At 46.4% G+C, this 22621-nt stretch overlaps 1 protein-coding gene across 1 annotated transcript; it reads right to left on the minus strand.

Moving 5' to 3' along the window:
- Nucleotides 1-548: 548 nt before the first annotated feature.
- Nucleotides 549-22251, minus strand: LOC136651470 (serum paraoxonase/arylesterase 2-like). The gene is made up of 9 exons (XM_066627887.1): nt 22169-22251; nt 14195-14265; nt 11198-11253; nt 9855-10020; nt 9280-9406; nt 8671-8871; nt 5283-5364; nt 3865-3990; nt 549-1224 (listed from the first exon to the last, which is right to left on the minus strand). Exons 1-9 carry the CDS (start codon nt 22240-22242, stop codon nt 1066-1068), a joined length of 1062 nt encoding a protein of 353 aa, XP_066483984.1. The 5' UTR covers nt 22243-22251; the 3' UTR covers nt 549-1065.
- Nucleotides 22252-22621: the final 370 nt, after the last annotated feature.

Genomic DNA, 22621 nt, shown 5'->3' on the forward strand with positions numbered 1-22621 from the left:
AAAATGGAAACCAGCTCTTTTCTCCCAGTCTCAAGAGGTGGGTGGGGTTTAACATATCTGTTCCTGAACTGCCTTGTTTGGACTCGGGGCAACCAGGAATGACTCATCCAGTGCATATATTCATTTGACTCATTGAGTGCATATATTTATTTATTTAAAAATAAACTGAGATGATTATATAGCAGGAATTGACTCTCTAGGTCTCAGGCAACCACCACACCCTGTTCTTTAACATTTTTGTGCCCCTGTAATTTTTGCACCCGGGGCATATGCCTCACTCTCTCCACCCTAGTTACATTTCTGCCTCAACACCTGTGAACAAATGGACAGTGAGAAATTACAAGGTTTGAGTGAAACCTATTAGCTTGGGAGGGGAAAGAGAAAATATTTCCCTTACCTCCACAAGCTTCCTCAGTCACTAATAGGTTTCACTCGGACCTGTGCCACCTCTTTAGCTGGCACAAATCCAAGGAGACAAAGGGAACATGCCAGTTAGCTTTGGTGGGGAGAGGATCCAGTGCAAGTTGCCCATACTGGCTGCTACCCCATTCCACCTAGCCTGGTGACTCACTGGCACCAGTGGGACTCCTCTTCACTGTTACCACATGCAGGGTCATCTGCACACTTCCAGATGGCCTTTCATGACACCATGAAGTGTCAGCAACCACCAGAATGCTAGCTTTGGCAGCAGTTAGCCACAACAGTACCTGCAGGGCTGGGGAGCAAAATCAGGTGCCAGGGGAATACCCACTGGGTGGGTGCTGGTGAGATTGGCTGGTATGGGGGCCCAGGTGTATCCAGCTGGTAGATCTGGGCTCCAAGTCCAGGTGAAAGGCCAGGCAGGAGCCCAGGCCTACCCACCCAGCAAACCTTGGCCATAGAGGCCATCAAGTTCAACCCAGAGCCCAGTTCTACCCACCTGGTTGACCTGGGCTCTGGAGTTGGTAGTGCTCATGGCCCTCCCCCAAACACAAACACTGGCTCCAGCCCTGGTGGTAGGAAGCTCAGGCAAAGACAGACTTCCCCATTTTTGTACAGTCTAGGAAGAGTTATAGGTTATGGAAGTTACAGGTCACAGAAAAGAGCTCTGTGAAATATAGTGCCGATAAACAGCTTGTTGGTATGCACTGCAGCTACCGAACTTGCTTGAATCACCGATCCATCATCAACATACACTTGCGTGACTATAGGCTTCTCAGAATGGATGTCCTGGATGCGAAAGACCTGAAAGGTGGCAAAAATTACCATTGACTTCTTTATAAATAACTTCTAGTAACTACTTCTAAAGCATGACTTCTTTATAAATAACTTGTAGTAACTACCATGAAGACCCTCTTGCTAGGACCTCAAATTCCAAATATACATGAGTCAGGTTTGCAAAGATGTATGTTGAAAGAACTAATAGAATCTTAAGACAATCTTGCCAATAATAGAATCACAGAGTTGGAAAGAACCCTACAAAGTCATCTAATCCAATCCCCTGCCTGTAGCAGGAAATCCTCCTAAAGCAGAGGTTCCCAAACTCCTGCCAGGGAGTAGGGAACCTGGTAAATCCCTACAGGCATGGGGCGGGAGCAAGGGGGGAAGCCCCAATGGCGACACAGCAATCGCAGTGTTGCGGGGTCCCAGCAATAATTTGAACGTACTGGGGGGGGGGCTGCGGAAGAGAGAGTGAGCTCTGTTCAGCAATAGGCCTTAGGACAATAGGCCTTAGCAATAGGACGAACAGGCCTTGCTGAGGGAGAGTCAGCATGGCTTCTGTAAGGGTAAGTCTTGCCTCACAAACCTTATAGAATTCTTTGAAAAGGTCAACAGGCATGTGGATGCGGGAGAACCCGTGGGCATTATATAGCTGGACTTTCAGAAGGCGTTTGACACGGTCCCTCACCAAAGGCTACTGAAAAAACTCCACAGTCAGGGAATTAGAGGACAGGTCCTCTCGTGGATTGAGAACTGGTTGGAGGCCAGGAAGCAGAGAGTGGGTGTCAATGGGCAATTTTCAGAATGGAGAGAGGTGAAAAGCGGTGTGCCCCAAGGATCTGTCCTGGGACCGGTGCTTTTCAACCTCTTCATAAATGACCTGGAGACAGGGTTGAGCAGTGAAGTGGCTAGGTTTGCAGACGACACCAAACTTTTCCGAGTGGTAAAGACCAGAAGTGATTGTGAGGAGCTCCAGAAGGATCTCTCCAGACTGGCAGAATGGGCAGCAAAATGGCAGATGCGCTTCAATGTCAGTAAGTGTAAAGTCATGCACATTGGGGCAAAAAATCAAAACTTTAGATATAGGCTGATGGGTTCTGAGCTGCCTGTGACAGATCAGGAGAGAGATCTTGGGGTGGTGGTGGACAGGTCGGTGAAAGTGTCGACCCAATGTGCGGCGGCAGTGAAGAAGGCCAATTCTATGCTTGGGATCATTAGGAAGGGTATTGAGAACAAAACGGCTAGTATTATAAAGCCGTTGTACAAATCGATGGTAAGGCCACACCTGGAGTATTGTGTCCAGTTCTGGTCGCCGCATCTCAAAAAAGACATAGTGGAAATGGAAAAGGTGCAAAAGAGAGCAACTAAGATGATTACAGGGCTGGGGCACCTTCCTTATGAGGAAAGGCTACGGCGTTTGGGCCTCTTCAGCCTAGAAAAGAGACGCTTGAGGGGGGACATGATTGAGACATACAAAATTATGCAGGGGATGGACAGAGTGGATAGGGAGATGCTCTTTACACTCTCACATAATACCAGAACCAGGGGACATCCACTAAAATTGAGTGTTGGGCGGGTTAGGACAGACAAAAGAAAATATTTCTTTACTCAGTGTGTGGTCGGTCTGTGGAACTCCTTGCCACAGGATGTGGTGCTGGCGTCTAGCCTAGACGCCTTTAAAAGGGGATTGGACAAGTTTCTGGAGGAAAAATCCATTATGGGGTACAAGCCATGATGTGTATGCGCAACCTCCTGATTTTAGAAATGGGTTATGACAGAATGCCAGATGCAGGGGAGGGCACCAGGATGAGGTCTCTTGTTATCTGGTGTGCTCCCTGGGGCATTTGGTGGGCCGCTGTGAGATACAGGAAGCTGGACTAGATGGGCCTATGGCCTGATCCAGTGGGGCTGTTCTTATGTTCTTATGTTCTTAATAGGAGCTCTGTGCAGTTGCATGGAGGGGGCTGTGAGTCTCCAGGACCCTCGTGGACACGTCAGCAGCCTCCCAGGTACACTCAAATATTGCTGGGACCCCGCAATTGCTGCGGTGCCTTTGGGAACCTATTATTGGACCCTTAAGGGGGAATGACCCACGCTCAATGGTGAGTCACGATTCACAGTTTGGGAAACAAAGCATCTCCAGCCCTTACAGTGAAGAATCTGTTTATCTCCTCTATTGCAGTTTTTACCCGTTTGTTCTATTGCCAGAGCTAACTGAGACAAATTTTGTTCCTGCTTCCATACGACAGCCCTTCAGGTATTTGAAGGGCGCTGTCATATCCCCTGTCAGTCTACTCTTCTCCAGGCTAAACATACCAAGTTCCCTCAACCTTTCCTTGTTGGGCTTGTTCTCCAGACCTCTGATCTTCCTTGCTGCTCCTCTCTAAACCCGCTCCAGTTTTGCTGCACGTGTCTGAAAGTTCAGGGCCCAGAACTGGACACAGTACTCCAGCTCAGATCTGACCAAAGTGGAGTAAAAAGGAATAATAATAATAATAATTCTGAAAAGCTGAATTTCTTATTATGTCCTCGACTGCATATAAGTCAAAAAGGATTGCCAGATGTGAATTTAAAGAAAGAATTGTAACTTGATTCTGGTGCCCCTTCATGTGCTGGTTAGTTGCCAAATGTCTTTTCTGTTATGCTAAAGAAATTCCAACAAACCTCTGAGCCTGGAGGCTTTTCCGGATCATAGAAGAAGAACAGACCACCAGGAATGCATCCTAACCAAAGGTCTCCAGTATAAGGATCAACAACTATGTTATCAATGTGAGTGTCGAACTGCAGCACCTAAAGCAGATGGAAGAAAGCAAACAAAGGTTGCAATTGGATGGGAGACACCTGGTGGAGTTATACTGCACCACAGTTCTATTGAGAATCCACATAAATACTGCTTGCTACCCTAACCAAAACTCTCCTAAGGGTACAATCCTAACCAACTTTCCAGCACTGGCATAACTGTGTCAGTGGGGCATGTGCTGCATCCTGCAGTTGGAGGGCAGTCACGGAGGCCTCCTTAAGGTAAGGCAATGTTTGTTCCTTTTCCTCAGAGTTGCATTGCCCTTACCTCAGTGCTGGAAAGTTGGTTAGGATTGCGCCCTAAGTTGCTTATCAAGGTAGACCTTTCAAAAGCTAATGAGAAGGAAAGGAAGTGTCCTCAGGCTACCTTCCTGCACCTTTTGGGCAGCTCCACCCTGCTTCACTTCTCAGAATGGAATTCTTTCATCTTGGCTTGAACTTCATGGGGTCTACCCAGCCTAGACATACCTGCAAACCTTGGTTAATGCAATGCAAGCAATGCTCAGAGACAGCAGCCAGTCAACAACACTATAGATTCATTAGAACAGTGTTTCTCAAACTATGGGTTGGGACCCACTATGTGGGTCCTGAGCCCATTTCAGGTGGGTCCCCATTCATTTCAATATTTTGTTTTTAATATATTAGACTTGATCCTACCATGGTATGTAACTTCATTTGGGGAAATGTTACAGACCTGTATTTTTAACAAGCTACTATGTATATTCTTTTAACAATGATAGTAAATGGGACTTACTCCTGGGTAGGTGTGGGTAGGATTGCAGCCTAGGTTTGTTAAAAAATTTTCCTGCTTGATGATGTCACTTGAGGTCATGACATCACTTCTGATGGGTCCTGACAGATTCTCATTCTAAAAAGTGGGTCCCGGTGCTAAATATGTGAGAACCACTGCATTAGAGAAAATCCTCATTACCCCAGTGGATGCCTCTGGACCCTTTACAATACAGACTGACAGTGTCCTTGCCCCTATCCTATTCAGGAGTTAGTATGCTGGCCAGCAGAAGCCTTCGGTGGATGATTGCATTTCTTGGCTAGCCACATGGGTCCAGATCTTCAAGGATGGTGCCTTAGAAGCATATTGCCAACAATTCTCCAAGGGCCAACAGTATTAAACTACTAATGCATGGGTTCATGCATACACATTGTTACATAGATAATTATATCAATGCAGATCAGTTCTGGAAAACAACAAAACACCCCTGTACTCCTTCAGATCTCCAAAGCACACCTAAATTCAGTTGGGCTCCAAATGAGTCAAAATTTACCTTTACAGGAGTTAAACTTAAATTCGCATGTTTTTCAAAGACATGAATATTATGACCCAGGAAATCAGCAACGTAGATATATCTTAAATGAAAGAAGAGAAAGTCTTATTCTTTGGTGAATGTCCTCCAGTTTTAGACAGCAACCAAACCCCTTTCCACACATGGAACAGCTATTCATAACTAGGCCACAGTTTTGGTTCTTTGGGATCATGTTTAGTTTGCTCTGTACGCTGCTTTATGAACTCTTCTTGCTGAAAACTTAAATTTGCATGTTTTTCAAAGACTTGAATGTTATGACCCTCGATACCAGCAACATAGATATACCTTGAATGAAGAAAGAGAACGTCTCATTCATCAGAAAATGACCTCCAGCTTTAGGGCCAAATTCTATCCAATTTTCCAGCACTGGTGTAGCCATGCCAACAGGGCATGTGCTGCATCCTGTAGTAGGGGGGCTTTCATGGAGAACTTCTCCGGCTAAGGGAATGCTTGTTCCCTTTCTTGGGGCTGCATTGCAGCTGCACCAGCGTTGCAAAGTTGAATAGGATCGGGCCCTTAGATAGCAACAAAGCTCCTTCATGTGCATGAGATATTTCCTATGTCCTAAGCCAGTATTTCCCAAACTGTGGGTCGGGAACCACCAGTGGGTCAGGAGCCGATTTTTGGTAGGTGGTGGAAAGTTTTTGAAACATTAAAAAAACCAACAACATTGCAAGCACTCTTGCCCAGTTTACAGAAGAAAATTGTTAGCTACAATGCTAACCTGTAGTGTGAAGTAATCTTCAAAGTCTCAAAAGTCACATTTTCTGATTTTCTCTAGTAATTGACGTGCTGGAAATCACCGTGTGATCCCAGTTTCAGCTGTCAGGCCTGGAAATCCCTAACTGCACATCTTGCTCTCCCCGTTCAGCCTTCTGGGTACCCTGGAATGGCTGTAATGGTTTGGGGAAGAGGGGGAGGAACTATCCTTAGCGGGTTTCTAGGCATTCCATTTCTAGGGAGAATCTAGCAAATGTCTACACCTACATAAAGCCTCTAGCAGCCTTGGGAGCACAGGACCATAATTATTATAAATTAATAATTATAAATAAAATAATTCTTTCTATATAAGAAACCTCTGGGCAGGAGGTCTGGTCTAGAGGGTAGAGCCTCCATTTGCCTGAAGATAACATCCGCAGGTCGCCAGTTCGAGGCCACCGGCACCGTGTGACCTTGAAGCAGCTGACAAGCTGAGCCGAGTTATTCCATCTGCTCTGAGCGTGGGAGGATGGAGGCCAGAATGTGAAACCAGATCAGAGTGAAACATCTGGACTGTTGTGGTTCTTGAAAGACAGAACCTTCTTTCAATTGTAAAAATCCCTACGGGGATTTAATCAGCCTGCCTATGTAAACCGCCTTGAATAAAGTCTGAGGAGAAATCTGACGACCAAGAAAGGCGGTATATAAATACCATTATTATTATTATTATTATTATTATATCTTTTTTTTGTCTTGTGGGTTGCGATAGATTTTCATTTTAAAAAATTATGCTTAAACGTTTGGAAAGTGCTGTCCTAAGCCTTCATAACTATTCTTCCTGTCATGGTTTAGGTAATTTGGGATCATATTTAGAGCCCAATCCTGAGCTCGGTGCCGCAGTTTCGTGCTGCCATGCACTGTCACAAACGTGCCATAAAGCATGCCTGCAACACTTACTGCCGGGCTACCGCCCATGCTAGCCCGGTGCTGGCCGGCACTGGGCTAGTGCTGGGCTAGTGCTAGGTGGGTGCCCAGCCTCCGCCGCTTGGCGGTCTTATGGACCGCTGAGCCGCAGCACAGTAAGTGAGGGTGAGGAGGGGGGCGGGAAGCAGGCGTTCCAGGGAGGGGGGAGAGAGGGCGGAGGAGGCATGGCGGAGAAGTGGGGGGTGGGGAGAGGGCGGGCGGGAGGCGTGACGGGGAGGGAGCAGGGAAGCAGGAGGGTGGGGGAGGCGTGACGGAGAAGTGGGGGGCAGGGAGAGGGCAGGTGGGAAGCGTGTCAGGGGGAGGGAGTGGGGAGGCAGGAGGCGGGTCTGGTGGAACTACTCTCTACCGGATCCTATCCGTTCGTGGAGGGCTCAGCGCCCTACACAAACGGCTTTACCTTTTTACCTAAAGTGAATAGCTCCATTGTGGGGTTGCTTTCCTTACCCGGGAGAAGGGGACGAAAGTCCCCTTCTCCCGAGGCGCCGCCTATGGTAGCCTGAGGCGCGCAGGATCAGGCGGCAGCCGTTCTTGGTACTAGGAGCCCGGGCAGCTCAGGGCTGTGCTGTTAGTTTGCTATGTATATTTTTTTAATTTTGGGGGGCTGAAAAATGGCATATAGGCATTTTAAATAATAATTTGATCAAATATTCAATAAATTAGATGTTTACTATTTGATTAAGTATTTAGCTGTTAAAGTTGAAAAGCCTCAACTTTGAAAAGCGTCACACACATTACTAAAGTGAGCGTAACAATTTTTAATGTTCTTCATATATTCCAGTTCTGAAAACTCTGGGAAACGCATAAATAGAAGGGCTTGTATTGATGACAACTGATCATAAATATTTAGTACTATAATGCTAAACATCTATTTCTTGAATATATTTCTTTAAATATTCGTTAAAATGTTTGAAAAACCAGGTAGTTCTCTCTATATTCGTCCTTGTTTCAGTCATCAACCACACCACAGATTGGTTCAGATAAACAATCTTGATACCTCAAACCATGTTTGCATGATTGGGAATGAGGCAGAGTTCTGCATACCCCCTTTATTGCAGTAAATTTCAACCACTGCACAATGCCACAATGGAGTGCCTGAAATGGTCCAGAGGTGTGCCGCGAGGGTTTGGGGAATGGTCACTTCTGAGTAGGGCCATTGGGGGATGTCCCCAACACCGTAGTGAAGTGCATCCTGTCAATTGTCAAAATACAGGTGGTGTGCCTTGACAACTTTAGTGCCTTGTCAGTGTGCCATGAGATGAAAAAGATTGAAAATCGCTGGTCTATTGTAACATTCACATAAGGTCCAACAATGGTCTACCCAAACCACAAACTGGCTTCAAACTGCCCCCCCAATTATGTGAGGATGGTGCATAATGTATGCATGTCACCCCACCATCTCCTGTATCTCAGGTTACCAAATTAGCAACTTTAAAAGTCCCAGTTCAGTCACTTGCCAAATTTGTAAATAGGAGTGTCTTGCCTCTTAATACCGCTTTCATTTCTGAATTGGTAGCATGTTGTGGCAGGAGAACACAAATACCTCCTGGGATCAACTGCGGACTACAAGTCACCATAAACACTCCTTGATTTTTTGGTTATGCCCTTGAAAATGCAACATTTAACCATCTTCACATTATATAAGCCATGTAGTCTACTAGATACTTACTGGCCACTGGGTGAAATGTTAATTCCATTTGCAAAGTAAAATCCTTTTGCCACTTCTTTTACTTCTTTTGGGCTGTAGTAAACAACATTTGACCAGGGCAAGCCCAGCAACATTTCCAATAACATCATGAAGAAGTGTGTGAAGTAATGGTCATTGGTGGCATAGAAACTGTCTGGACTCAGAGCCACAATATTATTCACACTACAACAAAGAGGAAGACAGAAAATGATGTTCCAGGTAGTGCATGATCATTAATTTCTCAAAAGGCTTCATGGCCAGAAAGCACCAAGGTCTGATCAGGTCATAAGAAGAGTCCAAAGGTCCATCTAGATAGGACAGTATCCTCTCTCCCAAAGTGCCCAATCAGGTGGCTGGCTGGAAAACCCACAATTGGTCTCTGTAGGCAAACAGCCCTCTTACACACTGGTTCCCCTGCAACTGGCATTCAAAACATGCTGCCAGCCACCCAGGTTGTATCCCTCTTTCCATCCTCAAGTGTGCTGATATTCACAGCTCTCTCTATAAGCAGTAAGTACATTTTGGAACATGACTTCTAAACTGAGCTGTTCTCTGGAAAATCAAAGGGAGAGTGGTTTTGGTATTCTGTACCTTTGCAGAAGCTCGTGTCTGATAGTTTTAAGGTGCACAAGGGAATTATCCTCCTCTACAAATTGAAATAGCTCCACTGTTGACTTGGATTGTGGATGATTTACAACAAAGAGGTAAACGACATCATCTAGCAAAATTGAAAAATCAAGCAGGTTCATTACAATCTACAATGAAGCATGAATGTTCTCTTCATCACCTCTATTTTTATGGCAAAAATGAAGCAAATCTCAAAATTTGCCACTATTCCGCAGTCATAGAGAGGATGGGTGGGACAGGATGGGACAGGAGAGGATGGGTGCTTTCTTGTGCAATTATTTTATAAAACACCCCCCCCACTTTAATTGTCTTAAACAGACAGAGCATATATTTCGGCTGTACCTGACACCCCCTCCTACGTTCAATTTCTTTGCCTAACTTTAGCTGCTACCGTTCTTGAGCAGGCATGCAAGTTTTAGCAACTACAGTTATCAGCTGAGGCTTAGCACTTTATGGTCCCCCTGAATCCAACGAGGGAGGACAGGAAGTGATGTGTTTCACTTGTCTGTTTTATATCCCTTATGGGCATGTTTGCTTACCCTCACCAATGAATGTGCTGATCCCATGAGGGTTAAAAGATGCCAAATCGAACCCACGGCTGATTCTTAGTTCTGTTGGTCGAGGGTTTTTTTCATTTAAATCCATCAGAAGTATTTCCCCTCTTTTACCTGGTGCAAAGCTTTTTAACCCAGGGTATTTCAAACCCTTAAAAACACAGAAGCAAAAAATCTTCATTCACATAACAGTCCAGAATATTGCATTGAGAGTAACAAGGAAAAAAGTTTGTCACTGATTTGTGCACAGACCTCTTAACATCTTTTTTTCCCTAATACATCTAAAGGCAGCACAAACAAGAAAGGAATGATGGGAGATCTCTTGTATACAATTACTCCTCTCACCCATCATAGCCCTCAGTCACAGTTTCCCTAGGGATTGTCTTACTTTTTTCTTTGTTTAAAAATGTCTACCCCACCCTTTGAACCTGGTACAGGTATCCGACGAGCTCAGGCTAGCTATCAAAAATTTCACCTCTTTCTTGCATTACAATTAATCCTTGTAGCACACCTGGATCTTGCCCTTCTCACACTACTGGCATCCACATTGGTTAAAAACAAAAATCTATGCATCATCCTAAAAAGAAGAATTAGGAAGCAAACAAACATTACACAAAAAAGGCAGCCCACAAGAGTAGCAATCTGAGGGCGGTATTTAAAAGCAGGAAAATAAAAGAAAATACAAAAACATTGAATTAAACTGCCACCAAACGTCTGAACAAATATGACATACTTTTCCAACAGTCCCATTATTTTATGCTCTCCACCCATCCTGATGGAGTTTGGAGTGCGACCAGTCACCAGCTTTCTAATCTTTGCAGCCAAGTGCACCCAAAGAAGAGACTTTAGCGAGGAGGTTCTGTTGCTGGGAAAGCTCACTACACTCACAGACAAAAAACATTATATTGCCACAATAAAACCTGGTTGTCACAAGTTGTAGAGCATTCTCAACCAATAGGAAAGCACAAGCAACTTACAAGAAGCTCAGAAGCTCAGGGAATAATTGATTCCCACATCTACAAAACATTTGTGACCAGCCACTACTACCAGAATCTTATGCATGTCTATTCAGAAGTCATTCCCAATGAGTTCAATGGGGCTTTCTCCCAAGTAAGCATGCACTGGATTGCAGACTAACTTCCATTATTGCTCACTTTAAGCCTTGGAGCACCACTGCCTTAACTTCAGTCAGTGTAGCAACTGAGTGAGTGAGGATTCCTCTGCAAAAAGAGATTCAGCTTGCACTTGTCAGCTATCCCTTCAGTGCACAATGAAGTAGAATTCATCCTTCCACATGCTGAAAAATACAAGTGGGCGGACATACTTACAGAGCTAACAAAAGCCAAGCCATTGGGAAGAATTTCAATATCTTCTGAGCCAAACTCTGCAAAGAGGAGGGAATGATTATGAGCAAACATCCACAAAAGTCAAGCATGCAGTGGCAAAACAAGATCTTTTTAAAACACACATGCACACACACACTACAGTACTGAGTACTTTCAGATCATTCTCAATTTCGGAACATGCAGTTGATGCATCCACATTGGGGTCATTTTGGTTATCTTTAAAATCAAATGGATTATATAAGTTGTTTAACAATGCTGTTTTTATTTGCTCATAGATGGCATGAAAAACTACAGAGTTACAGATGTATGGTGGAACTTTATCCTCTAGAAATGTATTGTCTAGAAATCGGTCATGCCGTTCATGCCTCTAAATCAGGGGTGTCCAAAGTTTTTGGCAGGAGAGGCACATCATCTCTCTGACACTGTGTCGGGGGCCGAAGAAAAAAAGAATTAATTTACATTTGAAATTTGAAGAAATTTACATAAGTTTACATAAATTAATATACTAGGGGTGGAACTTATATGAATGAATGAAGGTCTTGCAATAGCTTAAGGCCTATAAAAGGCCTTGCACAAAGCAAGGCTGGCCTTTCCTTTGCTGCTGCTACTGCATCACAGACGTGAAACAGCAAGTAGTGGAGGAAGCCCTCATCCCATAGCTCATGCAAGAGGTCAAACAGTCGCCCTCACCCTGAGAGCAGCTGTGTCAGGCCAGTGCGGGCTCCAACCAATCTCCGGAGGGCCAGAGGCTCATTAGAGACTGGGGGGCTCCCTGAGGGCCGCATTGAGAGGCCTCGAGGGCCGCATGTGGCCCCAGGGCCGGGGTTTGGGCACCCCTGCTCTAAATTATGATGCAACAGCTTATGAATGAACTGTTAACAGGAAGGTCTTCAAGGCAGAACAAATGTAGGGAGTAGGATGACAAACATACTACTACTGGTGGCGGGCAGCCCATCTGCAATCCCATCACTCTTTGACAATCTTCATCTCCATCATCACAAACCTTCCTAGACACAGGAATGAGCCAGAAACATGAACCCTGCCAGAAACATGCTGGCATTTGATCATCAGAACATTTCTTTAGTTAAGTGTTCTAAAAACTTACCCACTAATGCAGGGGATACTCTGTTTTTCCATCTTTCAGAACTTCAGTTATACCAGCCCAACCCCTTTCCTGGAGGCACTATATATAGGGTTGCCAGATCTCAGTCTTTTGGCCTGAGATTCAGGTTGTGCTGCCTCCCCCATCCCTTCTGTACAAAATGTAGTGTGTGCCGCTGGCGTGCTGCTACAATTTCTCCCTTCAATGTGGAAGGAGAGGAGGGGGATTCTGCAGCAGATTACTGGTTCTCACAACCGTAATGGTGAAGAACAAAACACTGCCATTTTTCAACTGGGAAAAAAACTTGAAAAAAAATCCCTCTTTAAAAAATCTCCAACCCCTGCATGATTTCTTTCATCACTTTACTATGGCTCCATCCCGGTAGCAGATTTTTTGTGTGGATATTCAATATTAAACAACTATGTGGCATCACCAGAGCCCAACTTCTGAATCTCAGATTTAGGAGTGCCACGAACCAAATGACCCTGCCTGTCTTGGACTGAGGTGGAAGGGGTTGGTATATCACCTTAGACCTATGTACTGTACTTCCACTATTTTGAGATTTTAGGTTGAACTATTTCTATTAATAATGATAATAATGTCTCCTGTATTTTCACTTCTTCTGCATTGCCTGGGGCACAGTTCTGTGCAAAGACTGCATATAAATTATGTGATTCATTAAATCCACCTTGACTGAAGGAGGATCTGAGGAGATGTGTCCCATACAAAGGGAAAATTCTTCTTGTCAATCAAGATGGCACAGGTTGTGCTCAAAGAATATAAGTTGTGTCTAAGCACCATTCAAATCAATAAGACAAGTCAGGCATCATTTCCATGGAACTCATGGCCCAATTGTATTGCCTAGGTGCACCAGTGGAGCGTGTGCTTAGCCATAGAGCTATAAAGCGCTTTGCGACACAATTCTAGCAGTGCTGGCAGGAGGGCCAGAGACTTCCCCCTGGCACTCGCAGGGATGCCTGCTGAAGCAGGTACGTCTGGCACAGGGGCAGGGAAAGGGCAGAGAGGGCGGAACAGGGCAGGGGAGGGCAGCAACAAAGGCAGGGGGTACAGACTGGATCCAAAAAGGGTGGGATCGGCAGTGGCATCATGCACCATATCCTATCCTTTTTTCCCAGGCCTGATCTGCCAGCATGGGTGAACATGGACTTGTGCCAGTAATATCGCTGGTGCAAGCCCGAGTTGACCCACCATAGCTACTGGGGGTTACCCTGGGGTAAGGGGACAAATGTTCCCATACCCCAAAGAGATAGCCAGCAGCTGAAATTCCTCCACAAGATACAGCAGAAGCTATGCTGGTGCCACTGCATTGCGGCACAGGAATTCAGTTAGGACTGGGCTGCCCAAAATCCTTCCCTCCTGGGGATATCACCCCATGGGTTTGACACGGTTGTTACAAAGGGGAAAACGTTTACAAAGTACTAATGGGCCAATCCTAACCAACTTTCCGGTGCCAATGCAGTCATAATGCAGCCCTAAAGAAAGGGAAGAAATGTTCCATTACCTTGAGGAGGCCTCTATGATTTCCCGTTCAAGTGCAGGACACAGTGCATGCCATGGCTGCACCAGCGATGGAAAGTTGGATAGGATTAGGCCTTGTCAATTGGGTCCTAATTCCCCTGAATTCCAAGTATGCTGTTAAAAGGGGGTGGGTTATTCATAGGCTATCTGGCCTATAAACTCAAGACCTGCTCTTTCCTGCTGAGTTCTACCAATATGCTGCTTGTCAAGCACCTGTTTAAAAAACAAGATACAGCGCAAAAGAAAGAAAGAAAGGAAGAAAGAAAGAAAGAAAGAACCCTTGACCAGATTCAGTAGGAAATTACCTAAAATGTAAACAAATCATGCAAGAGACCTACCAATTCCTTTCACAAGATGACAGTTTGGAAGCCGCTTTGGTATTACTTCCCGTGAAGTGCAAAATCTATTTCTGCAACGAAAAAAGTAGCATAAACATTGCTTTGAAGTGTTACCTGAGGTAGATAATATGCTACACAGTCTTTCGGTGAGTGGAAACATTTATTATAAGCACTGCAATATGTGTCATCAATGCCTTAGGTCAGCGGTTTACAAACTCTCAGGGATAGTTTGAGGTGCTCTAAGTTCTTGCAGGGGCGGGAGGAGGCAGCGGGGGCGGGGGAAGGCAGCAGCGCAATCCCAAGGATTGCGCCGCTCAGGGGGGCTGCAGGGGCTTGAGTCCACTTACCCGAGCCTCCTGCAGCCTCCCAGAGGTGCAGGGCGCCCTGCGTGACCTTCTGCAGGGCTCCCCGCAGCTTCAGAAGTGCAAGTGGAGAGGCGGCAGAGGCCTCTTTAGCAGAGCAGGGTGCGATCGCTCTGCTTTCACTTTCAAAGCTGCAGGGAGCCCTGCAGAAGATCGCGCAGGACTCCCCGCACCCCCAGGAGGCTGCAGGAGGATCGGGTAAGTGGACTCAAGCCCCTGCAGCCCCCCTGAACTACTGTTGCTTTTAGCAGATACAGCAGTTCTCCTTTTCTGTGTTGCACGTCTAAAACCAGTGACTTCCAAGAGATGCACATGAGGAACCGATCGTTTTAGGACCCAATTGCACCACACCCTTGCTGCCTTTATCTCTCCCATACATTTGGAGCCTGGAGACAGCAGAGTGCAGCACTCGGCATTCAGCTCCAGTGCATTCAGCACCAGTGCAATGAGACACCCAGAAATTGCAGAGAAAACTTGGCAGAGTAAACTGCCCCTTATGCCTCACTTAGAAGGTCCATGGAGAGCTGGCCCTCTCCTTCTAGCATCACTGCAAAGCTGTGCTATCCGGAGGGGACAATAATGGAGTCTTAAAGGCAAGTGGGGGCAGAGAAGCAGAACTGTTCCACTGGCGACTCAGTGCCCCTGCTTCTTGCTGCAGAACATGCCTCAGCTCATGTGTTGACACAGGACCACATCCAAGTTGGGCTGCTCACTTCGTTCAAAGTACTCGGCCAGAAATACCCTGGAAAACAGAGTGCCACTGCCTGACGACAAGTAAAGGCAACTGCAAAACACCCACTTATTGTTGGGACACACTGCCTTTGTTTCAGCACAGGCTATGCTATAGGTTGGGTCACCACACTTCGAGTCCGGTAGCGACGAGCTAGAGATAGTTGAAAAGAAAAAAAATGGCTGCAGATTCAATCCTAGACACATTTACATTAGAGTAATTCCCACTGAAATCGGGGGGAGGGTTTAAAAATGAAATGAATTGGCCAATGTTTAACTTGCAAAATGAAAAACACTTAAGCAACCCTCAAATATTTAAAGAGATTGCCAAAGCACACAGCAAATATTGCCTTTCAGAGCACCTAAAGGACACGCAAGAGTCAGGAGGACTATTTGAGGCACATCCACTGGGGAAATCTCCAGTTCAGACTGACTGGGGAGCAACAGAAGAGCATTATTGTGACCTTCTCTAGCTCCCATTCACTTCAGTGGGGTTGGCACAATAGACCTTCCCAGTGGGATCACTCCTGAGGACTTGGCACCAGTGGGTCTCCAGTGAGCCACTGAGCCCCAGTGGGCTCTCCTGAGGACTTTCCAAATGCACATCCAGTTTCTTACTTAAGCGATCTGAACAGAAGGATGTTCCTTGTGTACCTTTGCGTACACATGACTTTGTGTACCTTGGCTCAACAATCTCCGACACGCTTTCCATGAGAATGGATGATGGCTGGATCCCAAAGGATCTCCTCTATGGAGAACTCGTGCAAGGAAAGCACCCTACAGGTAGACCACAGCTGTGATACAAGGACATCTGCAAGAGGGATCTGAAGGCCTTAGGAGTGGACCTCAACAGGTGGGAAACCCTGGCCTCTGAGCGGCCCGCTTGGAGGCAGGCTGTGCAGCATGGCCTTTCCCAGTTTGAAGAGACACTTGGCCAACAGTCTGAGGCTAAGAGGCAAAGAAGGAAGGCCCATAGCCAGGGAGACAGATCAGGGACAGACTGCACTTGCTCCCAGTGCGGAAGGGATTGTCACTCCCGAATTGGCCTTTTCAGCCACACTAGACGCTGTTCCAGAACCACCTTTCAGAGCGCGATACCATAGTCTTTTGAGACTGAAAGTTGCCAACGATGACGATGGCTCCTTGCAAATTCTCCAATACTGTGAAAAAATATAGGATTGCAGAAATACTTAGTTCTTGACTGAGACTCAAAATGTCGTTTCTACCATTAAAATGTCAGCCATTAGTTGAGTTCTTTAAAAGATATTCTCCTAAAATATCTGAAACATATTCCTAGTTAGTAAAAGAGCCTCAGCCAGCCATTTCATGGCAACCTCTACTGCTCAGTCCTACTGGACTCAGAAGATGCTTGCAGCTTCCTTAGTGGAGAATGTCATTTCATAAATGTCAGAATGTCATTTCAGAACGTCATTTCATAAATTGCCCTTCTTCATATATCTGGGACTTTCATCAGACTCCTCTTCAATCCTAAACAGCTCTTTCTGATCATCATTAGTGAGACTTTCTTCTTCAGACCTTTGCCCCTGCACATTCTGCAATGTGGCGGGGCCGAGTAGTGTAGCTGGAGAGGGCGCAAAACACTAGATTTTGCACGGCGCCTCACCAAAGTGTGCAAGTGGCCCATCCCCCCTCGGAGACATACTCTAGCGACCAGGAATGGCTCCGAAGGGAAGGGGCTGCAATGAGGTGGCATACAAAACTTAGTGTTTTGTACTAGTATGCTACTGGTGGCGCCCATACACATGTAGCACTCTCCCTCCCACACAGTGCTTTGGTGTGTGCATGTGCATGAAAGAAGGGCACAGACATATGCAAATAGACTGACCACAACAGGGCTGAGTATGAGCAAGCATGTTAGGCATGCAAGTCATATACAGGTTGAGTATTTCTTATCCAAAATTCTTGCAACCAGCAGTGTTTTGGATCTTTTTCAGATTTTGGAATATTTACATACACATAATGAAATACCTTAGCGCTGGGACAAAAGTCTAAACATGAAATTCATTTATGTTTCATACACACCTTATACACATACCTTGGAGGTAATTGTATACATCTTAAATAATTTTGTGCATGAAACAAAGTCTGTGCCAGTCAAACCAACAGAAAGCAAAGGTGTCATATCCATGTGGACAATCTGTGGTTGTTTGGTGTCACCATCATTCCTGACTCTGAATTTATACGCTACTGATATGCAATCATTTTCTTACACTTATTCAAAAATAAGTACCTAACAGTAAAAAAAATGATATCCCATTGATACAGTGAAAAAATAATGGCATACATAAATAAGGAAGGGTGGAATCCTAAAGCGCCCTTGGGACAGCGCAAGTCCCTTGCACCAGCCCAGGAGGGTTGCAAACGTGCCGTAAAGCATGTCTGTACTGGCTTGCCCCAGGCAGGTTGCATCACCGAGCTTGGCCGATGCAGGGGTCTGGGGAGGAGGCGGGTGGGAGGTGTTCCAGGGCAGGGGGAGGGCAGGCAGAGGGGGGTCCTGGAGGTGGGTGGGCAGCAAACGAGAGGCAGGGCTGGAACCCAGCTGTTATGCCAGATCCCAACCCCATTCCTTAGTAGCACAGAGCAACTGCAAGCCACTCCACTCTCCTTGGACTTCTGCCACCTTCTGAGGTGGCACAAGTCTGAGAAGACCCATTGGGGTTGCAGTAGCTTACCTGGGGGTAAGGGGAAGAGTTTCCCCTTGCCTCCAGCTGAGTCACTTTGGGCACCTTTCTTGTGCTGGATACAGCACAGGCCTCCTGGCCTGCCTGTTCCAGCGCGAGATAGGATTGCGCTGCACATAACTAAGCAAGCAATTTTTGGTTTTGGACTATTTCTCATAATGGCTATTCCACCTGCATATAAAAACAGGGCTAGAATCAAAGTTATCTGGTAATTATAGCAACAAGTGTGCATTATGGCTGTCCAAACATTTTCCTTGCCCCAATGCGGTCCTTGGGCCAAAATGTTTTCCCACACCTGTTTGTCACCATTCTTCTTTCTTCCTGTGCCAATAAATAGAAATCTGCCCAGGGCAAAAAATTTCAAGATGGGTTCAAAGTCAGACTCCCAGGCTTTTTCTCTTCTGCTGAGCACTCTCAATTTCTGCACTATCTGCATTTTATTACACCCCAGTCTTGCCTAGAGCTATAAAACAAACCCTTGAGCTGGCCTTGCCAATGGATCAGAATCAGATTACAGCTGCTACCCACATAATGAGCACTAAAGAAAAGTGTGCAGTTGCAAAAATCTGTACAGTGAGAGTACTTATAAAGATGGAAGAGTGTATAGGATTGCAGCCTTACAGGTATCAGGTTGCTTACCACAATGTATTTAAATGAAGCATCATTTGCCATCCATCCCTGGAGACTACCTTGTACATAGGTAGGAGATTAACAGCCTGATCTTATCCCCTGCTACTCCATAGCATGCAAGTTCTTTGGAAGACAACAATAATAGAGAACAAGACACCAAGTCAACATTAACCATTTCTTCACTGCACAATAGGAAAGGGATACCTACAGACAGTTAGAAGCCTGTTTGGCCTGTTTCTGAACTATGTACAAAAGTCCCCCTTTATGAAGGCATCAGCAGGATTGCAACACAGCAGACCGGCAATGCAGCACACTTCCATAAGAGCAAATCATCTTGGCACATGAGCGTGCAACCTTTTGCAGCACAAGGCCAGGGTAGTTTAGGCTGGGATTCTCTAAGCAAATGGAGTTGGGGAGTGGGGAATTGCAAAGAAGTAAGCCAATGGTGGAAGGAGGGTCTCTTTTACCACCATGTGCCCCCTTTTGCTGACAGCATCACCCCTCTTCCCACTTATAGCTTTATACATAGAGGTCATATGGGCAGGAGGTCTGGTCTAGAGGTTTGAGCCTCCATTTGCCTGAAGATAACATCTGAAGGTCGCCAGTTTGAGGCCACCGGCACCGTGAATGGCGAGACCTTGAAGCAGCTGACAAACCCAGCCGAGTTATTCCACCTGCTCTTGGAGAGATGAAGGAGCTGCTTGTCAGCCTGTGTGGGAGGAACCTGGAGGCCAGAAAGTGATAACAGACCATAAAAGATCCATCTGAAATGTTGTGTGGTTCTTGAAAGACAGAACCTTTCTTCAGTTGTAAAAATCCCTATGGGCGCCTTGAATTAAAGTCTGAGGAGAAATCTGACGACCAAGAAAGGCGGTATATAAATGCCTATATTATTATTACTACTACATGACAGCAGCAGACAAACCCACAGTTCACTGCCATTAGGTGTACTTTGAACCTGAGAAGAAATCAAATGAAAGGAAGGGCCACTGTAGCAGCCTCAGGCCATGTGGGGCTACGAATGGGCTGCAATCTAGCACTGCTTCTGCCTTATTCCTCTGGCAAGCTTGGCTGTTACTAATAATAAGTTAGGGCAGAGACATTTAAACCAGGTGGGATGGAATGCTATCTCAGCAAAGTTTTCTCTAAATCTCAAAGAGGGGGGTAGAAGAAGGCTACTGGGGTGTGTGCTTACCCTAACTCTCCTTACAGAAGTAAATTCTCATGAAGTGATTGGGCTTTCCAGTTGGGCTTACTTCTTTTTTCAGTGCATTGCTGGGGGGAAAAACACTCTGTAAAACAGCAGGAGGGCAATCTGCATGGGAGCACTAGTGGGCTGGGAAAGCCTAAAGCACTTCCCTCCCACACACTCCAGCATCCTACAGAAACAAAGGGGACAGGGGGCCCCCCTCCCTGGCAAATCCTCACTCTACAGCCAGCTCAGCACTTTCAAAGCCATGTGCAATGGCGCTGCAGTACAGGACCTGAACATGGAATTCCAAATGCCATCTGGAACAGAGCCATTGCTCTTCCCCAGAGGCTGCGGGCTTCCACTTGACCCTCTCCCAGTTCTTCCTCCTGCTTTTCCGTCATGTCCTAATCAACAAAAGAATGTATTTTCTGGCCAACTGCCCAGCAGCTCTCCAAAGGAAGCATTTCTGAGGCTTAAAAAGTGTCTCATTCGTTGAGGTTCAAGGCACAGAGAAATCTGTTCATATTTCTATAGTCCAACCCTCTGCAGAATTAGGTCATCTCCAGCTGTCATCCAAAATGTAAGTTGCTGGAAGTCTTGGGATACCTTAAAGATGAGTAAGACCATTTTGGCACACGTTTTCCTGAACTACAGTCCAGAAGAGTCAGTGGACATGTCCTGTAGTCTAGGAAAACAGATTCTACAGTCTACATTCTACACTAAATAAGATAGTATTTATTTAATGTGCCACAACAACTCTGCTGTTTTACTTGCTATTGACTAACACAGCTACCCCACTGCTACTTGTTTACACTGAAGGTGGTCCAACTGAATTCAACAGGACTGAATGCCAGGTCAAGATCTAGAGCAGTGATTTTCAATCTTTTTCATCTCACAGCACACCGACAAGGTGCTAAAATTGTCAAGGTACACCATCCGTTTTTGGACAATTGACAAGGCACACTATGCTGATGTTGGAGATGGGCCTCATGTCCTCCAATGGTACTGCTAATAAATGACCCATCCCTCAAACACCTGTGTAGTGTTGTGGTTACCCCTGGGGGCTGGAGATAAGAATAGGCCCTCAGTTTGGCTGTACTTGTCGTAAGAGGCGACTAAACAGCCACCGGGTAGATGGGACTCGTCAGCCTGGGAAGGCGGCTCATCTGAGAGAAGGAAAACTCTGATCCCAAACCTCCACTGCCTTGTGGCTACATCCAGTTATGGAAAAGGCTTCAGGAGTCAACCTCGAGGCAAAATCCGGAGCCGGAGTCCCTGAGGCAGTTCATGGCTGAACACAGTCACGTTCTGGCAACTCCTGCGATGCCGCTGGAACCAACCGTATTGGCCTCTGCCTTTCCATTGGACCATTTCAGCGACGTGGAGAGGGGGGATTTGCTGCATGGGTAACAGCCTATCCTCCATACCTACTTTACCCAGGCTTCGCGCACTGGAGAGGACACTCTGTTCCAGAGCCACCATTCAGAGCGTGACACCATGGTCTTCTGAGACTGAAGGATGCCAACACACTGCTTTAACTTAATTCCCATAGCCCTCAACAGACATGCGCATCAACAGGCGAAAATTTCCATGTCAACTGGGAAGTTCCACTGTGTTCAGTGGGGCTTAACCCATTTCTGCCTGACCCACAGGTGTACACATTTGATCCATGTCGCCTATATGTAACAGAAATGTGCAGAAATGGCTTAGGCTACAATCCTATCCACACCTTCCTGGGAGGAAGCCACCACTGACTATGATGGGACTTATTTCTGAGTAGACATGCATAGGCTTGGACTCTTAGAGCCCAATCCTAGTCATCTCTAGGTCCCGTTAGGGAGAAGGGCGGGATAAAAATAAAGTTGTTTATTATTATTATTATTATTATTATTATTATTATTATCTCTACTCAGAAGTAAGTCCCATTGTAGTCAATGATGCTTACTCCTAGGTAAGTGTAGATAGGATTGCAGCCTTAATCCCAGAAAACGTGCAAACAACCAAAGCCAAAACTGAAACCAAGTGTAGCAAGTCACCGAACTTGGGGCAGCGCCTGTTTCTCGCTCCACCCTCCTCCCTCCCTCCATGCAGGGGGTCTGGTGGCTCAACAGAAAAGCAGCGCGATCCTAACTAAAGTGTGCCCCAAAGCCCCACTGCAACCCACAGGTTTAGGCGCGCTTAACTCTGCAAAGGGGGAGCAGGCTGAACTCAATGGGATTGACTTCGGATTCGGGCTGCAATTCTATCCACACTTACCTGGGAGTAAGCCCTATTGATTACAATGGGACTTACTACTGAGCAGACAAGCATAGGATTGGGCTCTCCTATCAGGCTCGGGCGCTGCCCACTGGGCACTTACCGAAGGGACACGGTCCTTTCCCCGATCAGCGCGCCCACGATGCCCACCAGGGCGAGCGCCAGGAGCTTCCCCATGCTGTCTCTGCGAGGAAGGAGCGCAGTAGGATGTTTGGTCAGCCAGCGCAGCCTGAGCCAGACACGCCTCCCCAGCTGGCCGAGTGCCTCGCCCTGCTCGGGGGAAGCGCCGCCCTCCTCCCCTTTTCCCTTGGAGAGCTGGCGATGATGGAGCTGGTGCTTTGGTGCGACGCGGGGCTGCCCTGCTCGCTGGCCTGGCAGCTGTTGCTGGGGCGCAGCAGAGGCAAGGAAGGCTAGTGGGTCGCTTCGTGGCCGCTGGCAACGCCGCAAGAGCCAGAGAACGGCGTGTTACTCTGAGCCCTTGTCCTTCCGCTGGGAGCTCAGGGTGGCTGCTTCTTGCTTGACCTGCAAGTAGGATGATTTGAAACCTGGACACCTT

This window comes from Tiliqua scincoides, chromosome 5 (genome assembly GCF_035046505.1).
Source record: "Tiliqua scincoides isolate rTilSci1 chromosome 5, rTilSci1.hap2, whole genome shotgun sequence".
In the NCBI taxonomy this organism is placed as follows: domain Eukaryota; kingdom Metazoa; phylum Chordata; class Lepidosauria; order Squamata; family Scincidae; genus Tiliqua; species Tiliqua scincoides.

Bases quoted from the DNA above. Each gene is read 5' to 3' on its own strand.
- LOC136651470 (XM_066627887.1), bottom strand. From the start codon at position 22,242: ATGGGGAAGCTCCTGGCGCTCGCCCTGGTGGGCATCGTGGGCGCGCTG. The intron at 8,872-9,279 runs GTACAGAATACC...TCTTTGTTGTAG, and splicing joins AGACACGAGCTTCTGCAAAG to TGTGAATAATATTGTGGCTC. The intron at 5,365-8,670 runs GTAAGTATCTAG...CTTTCATTTAAG, and splicing joins AACATTTCACCCAGTGGCCA to ATATATCTACGTTGCTGATT.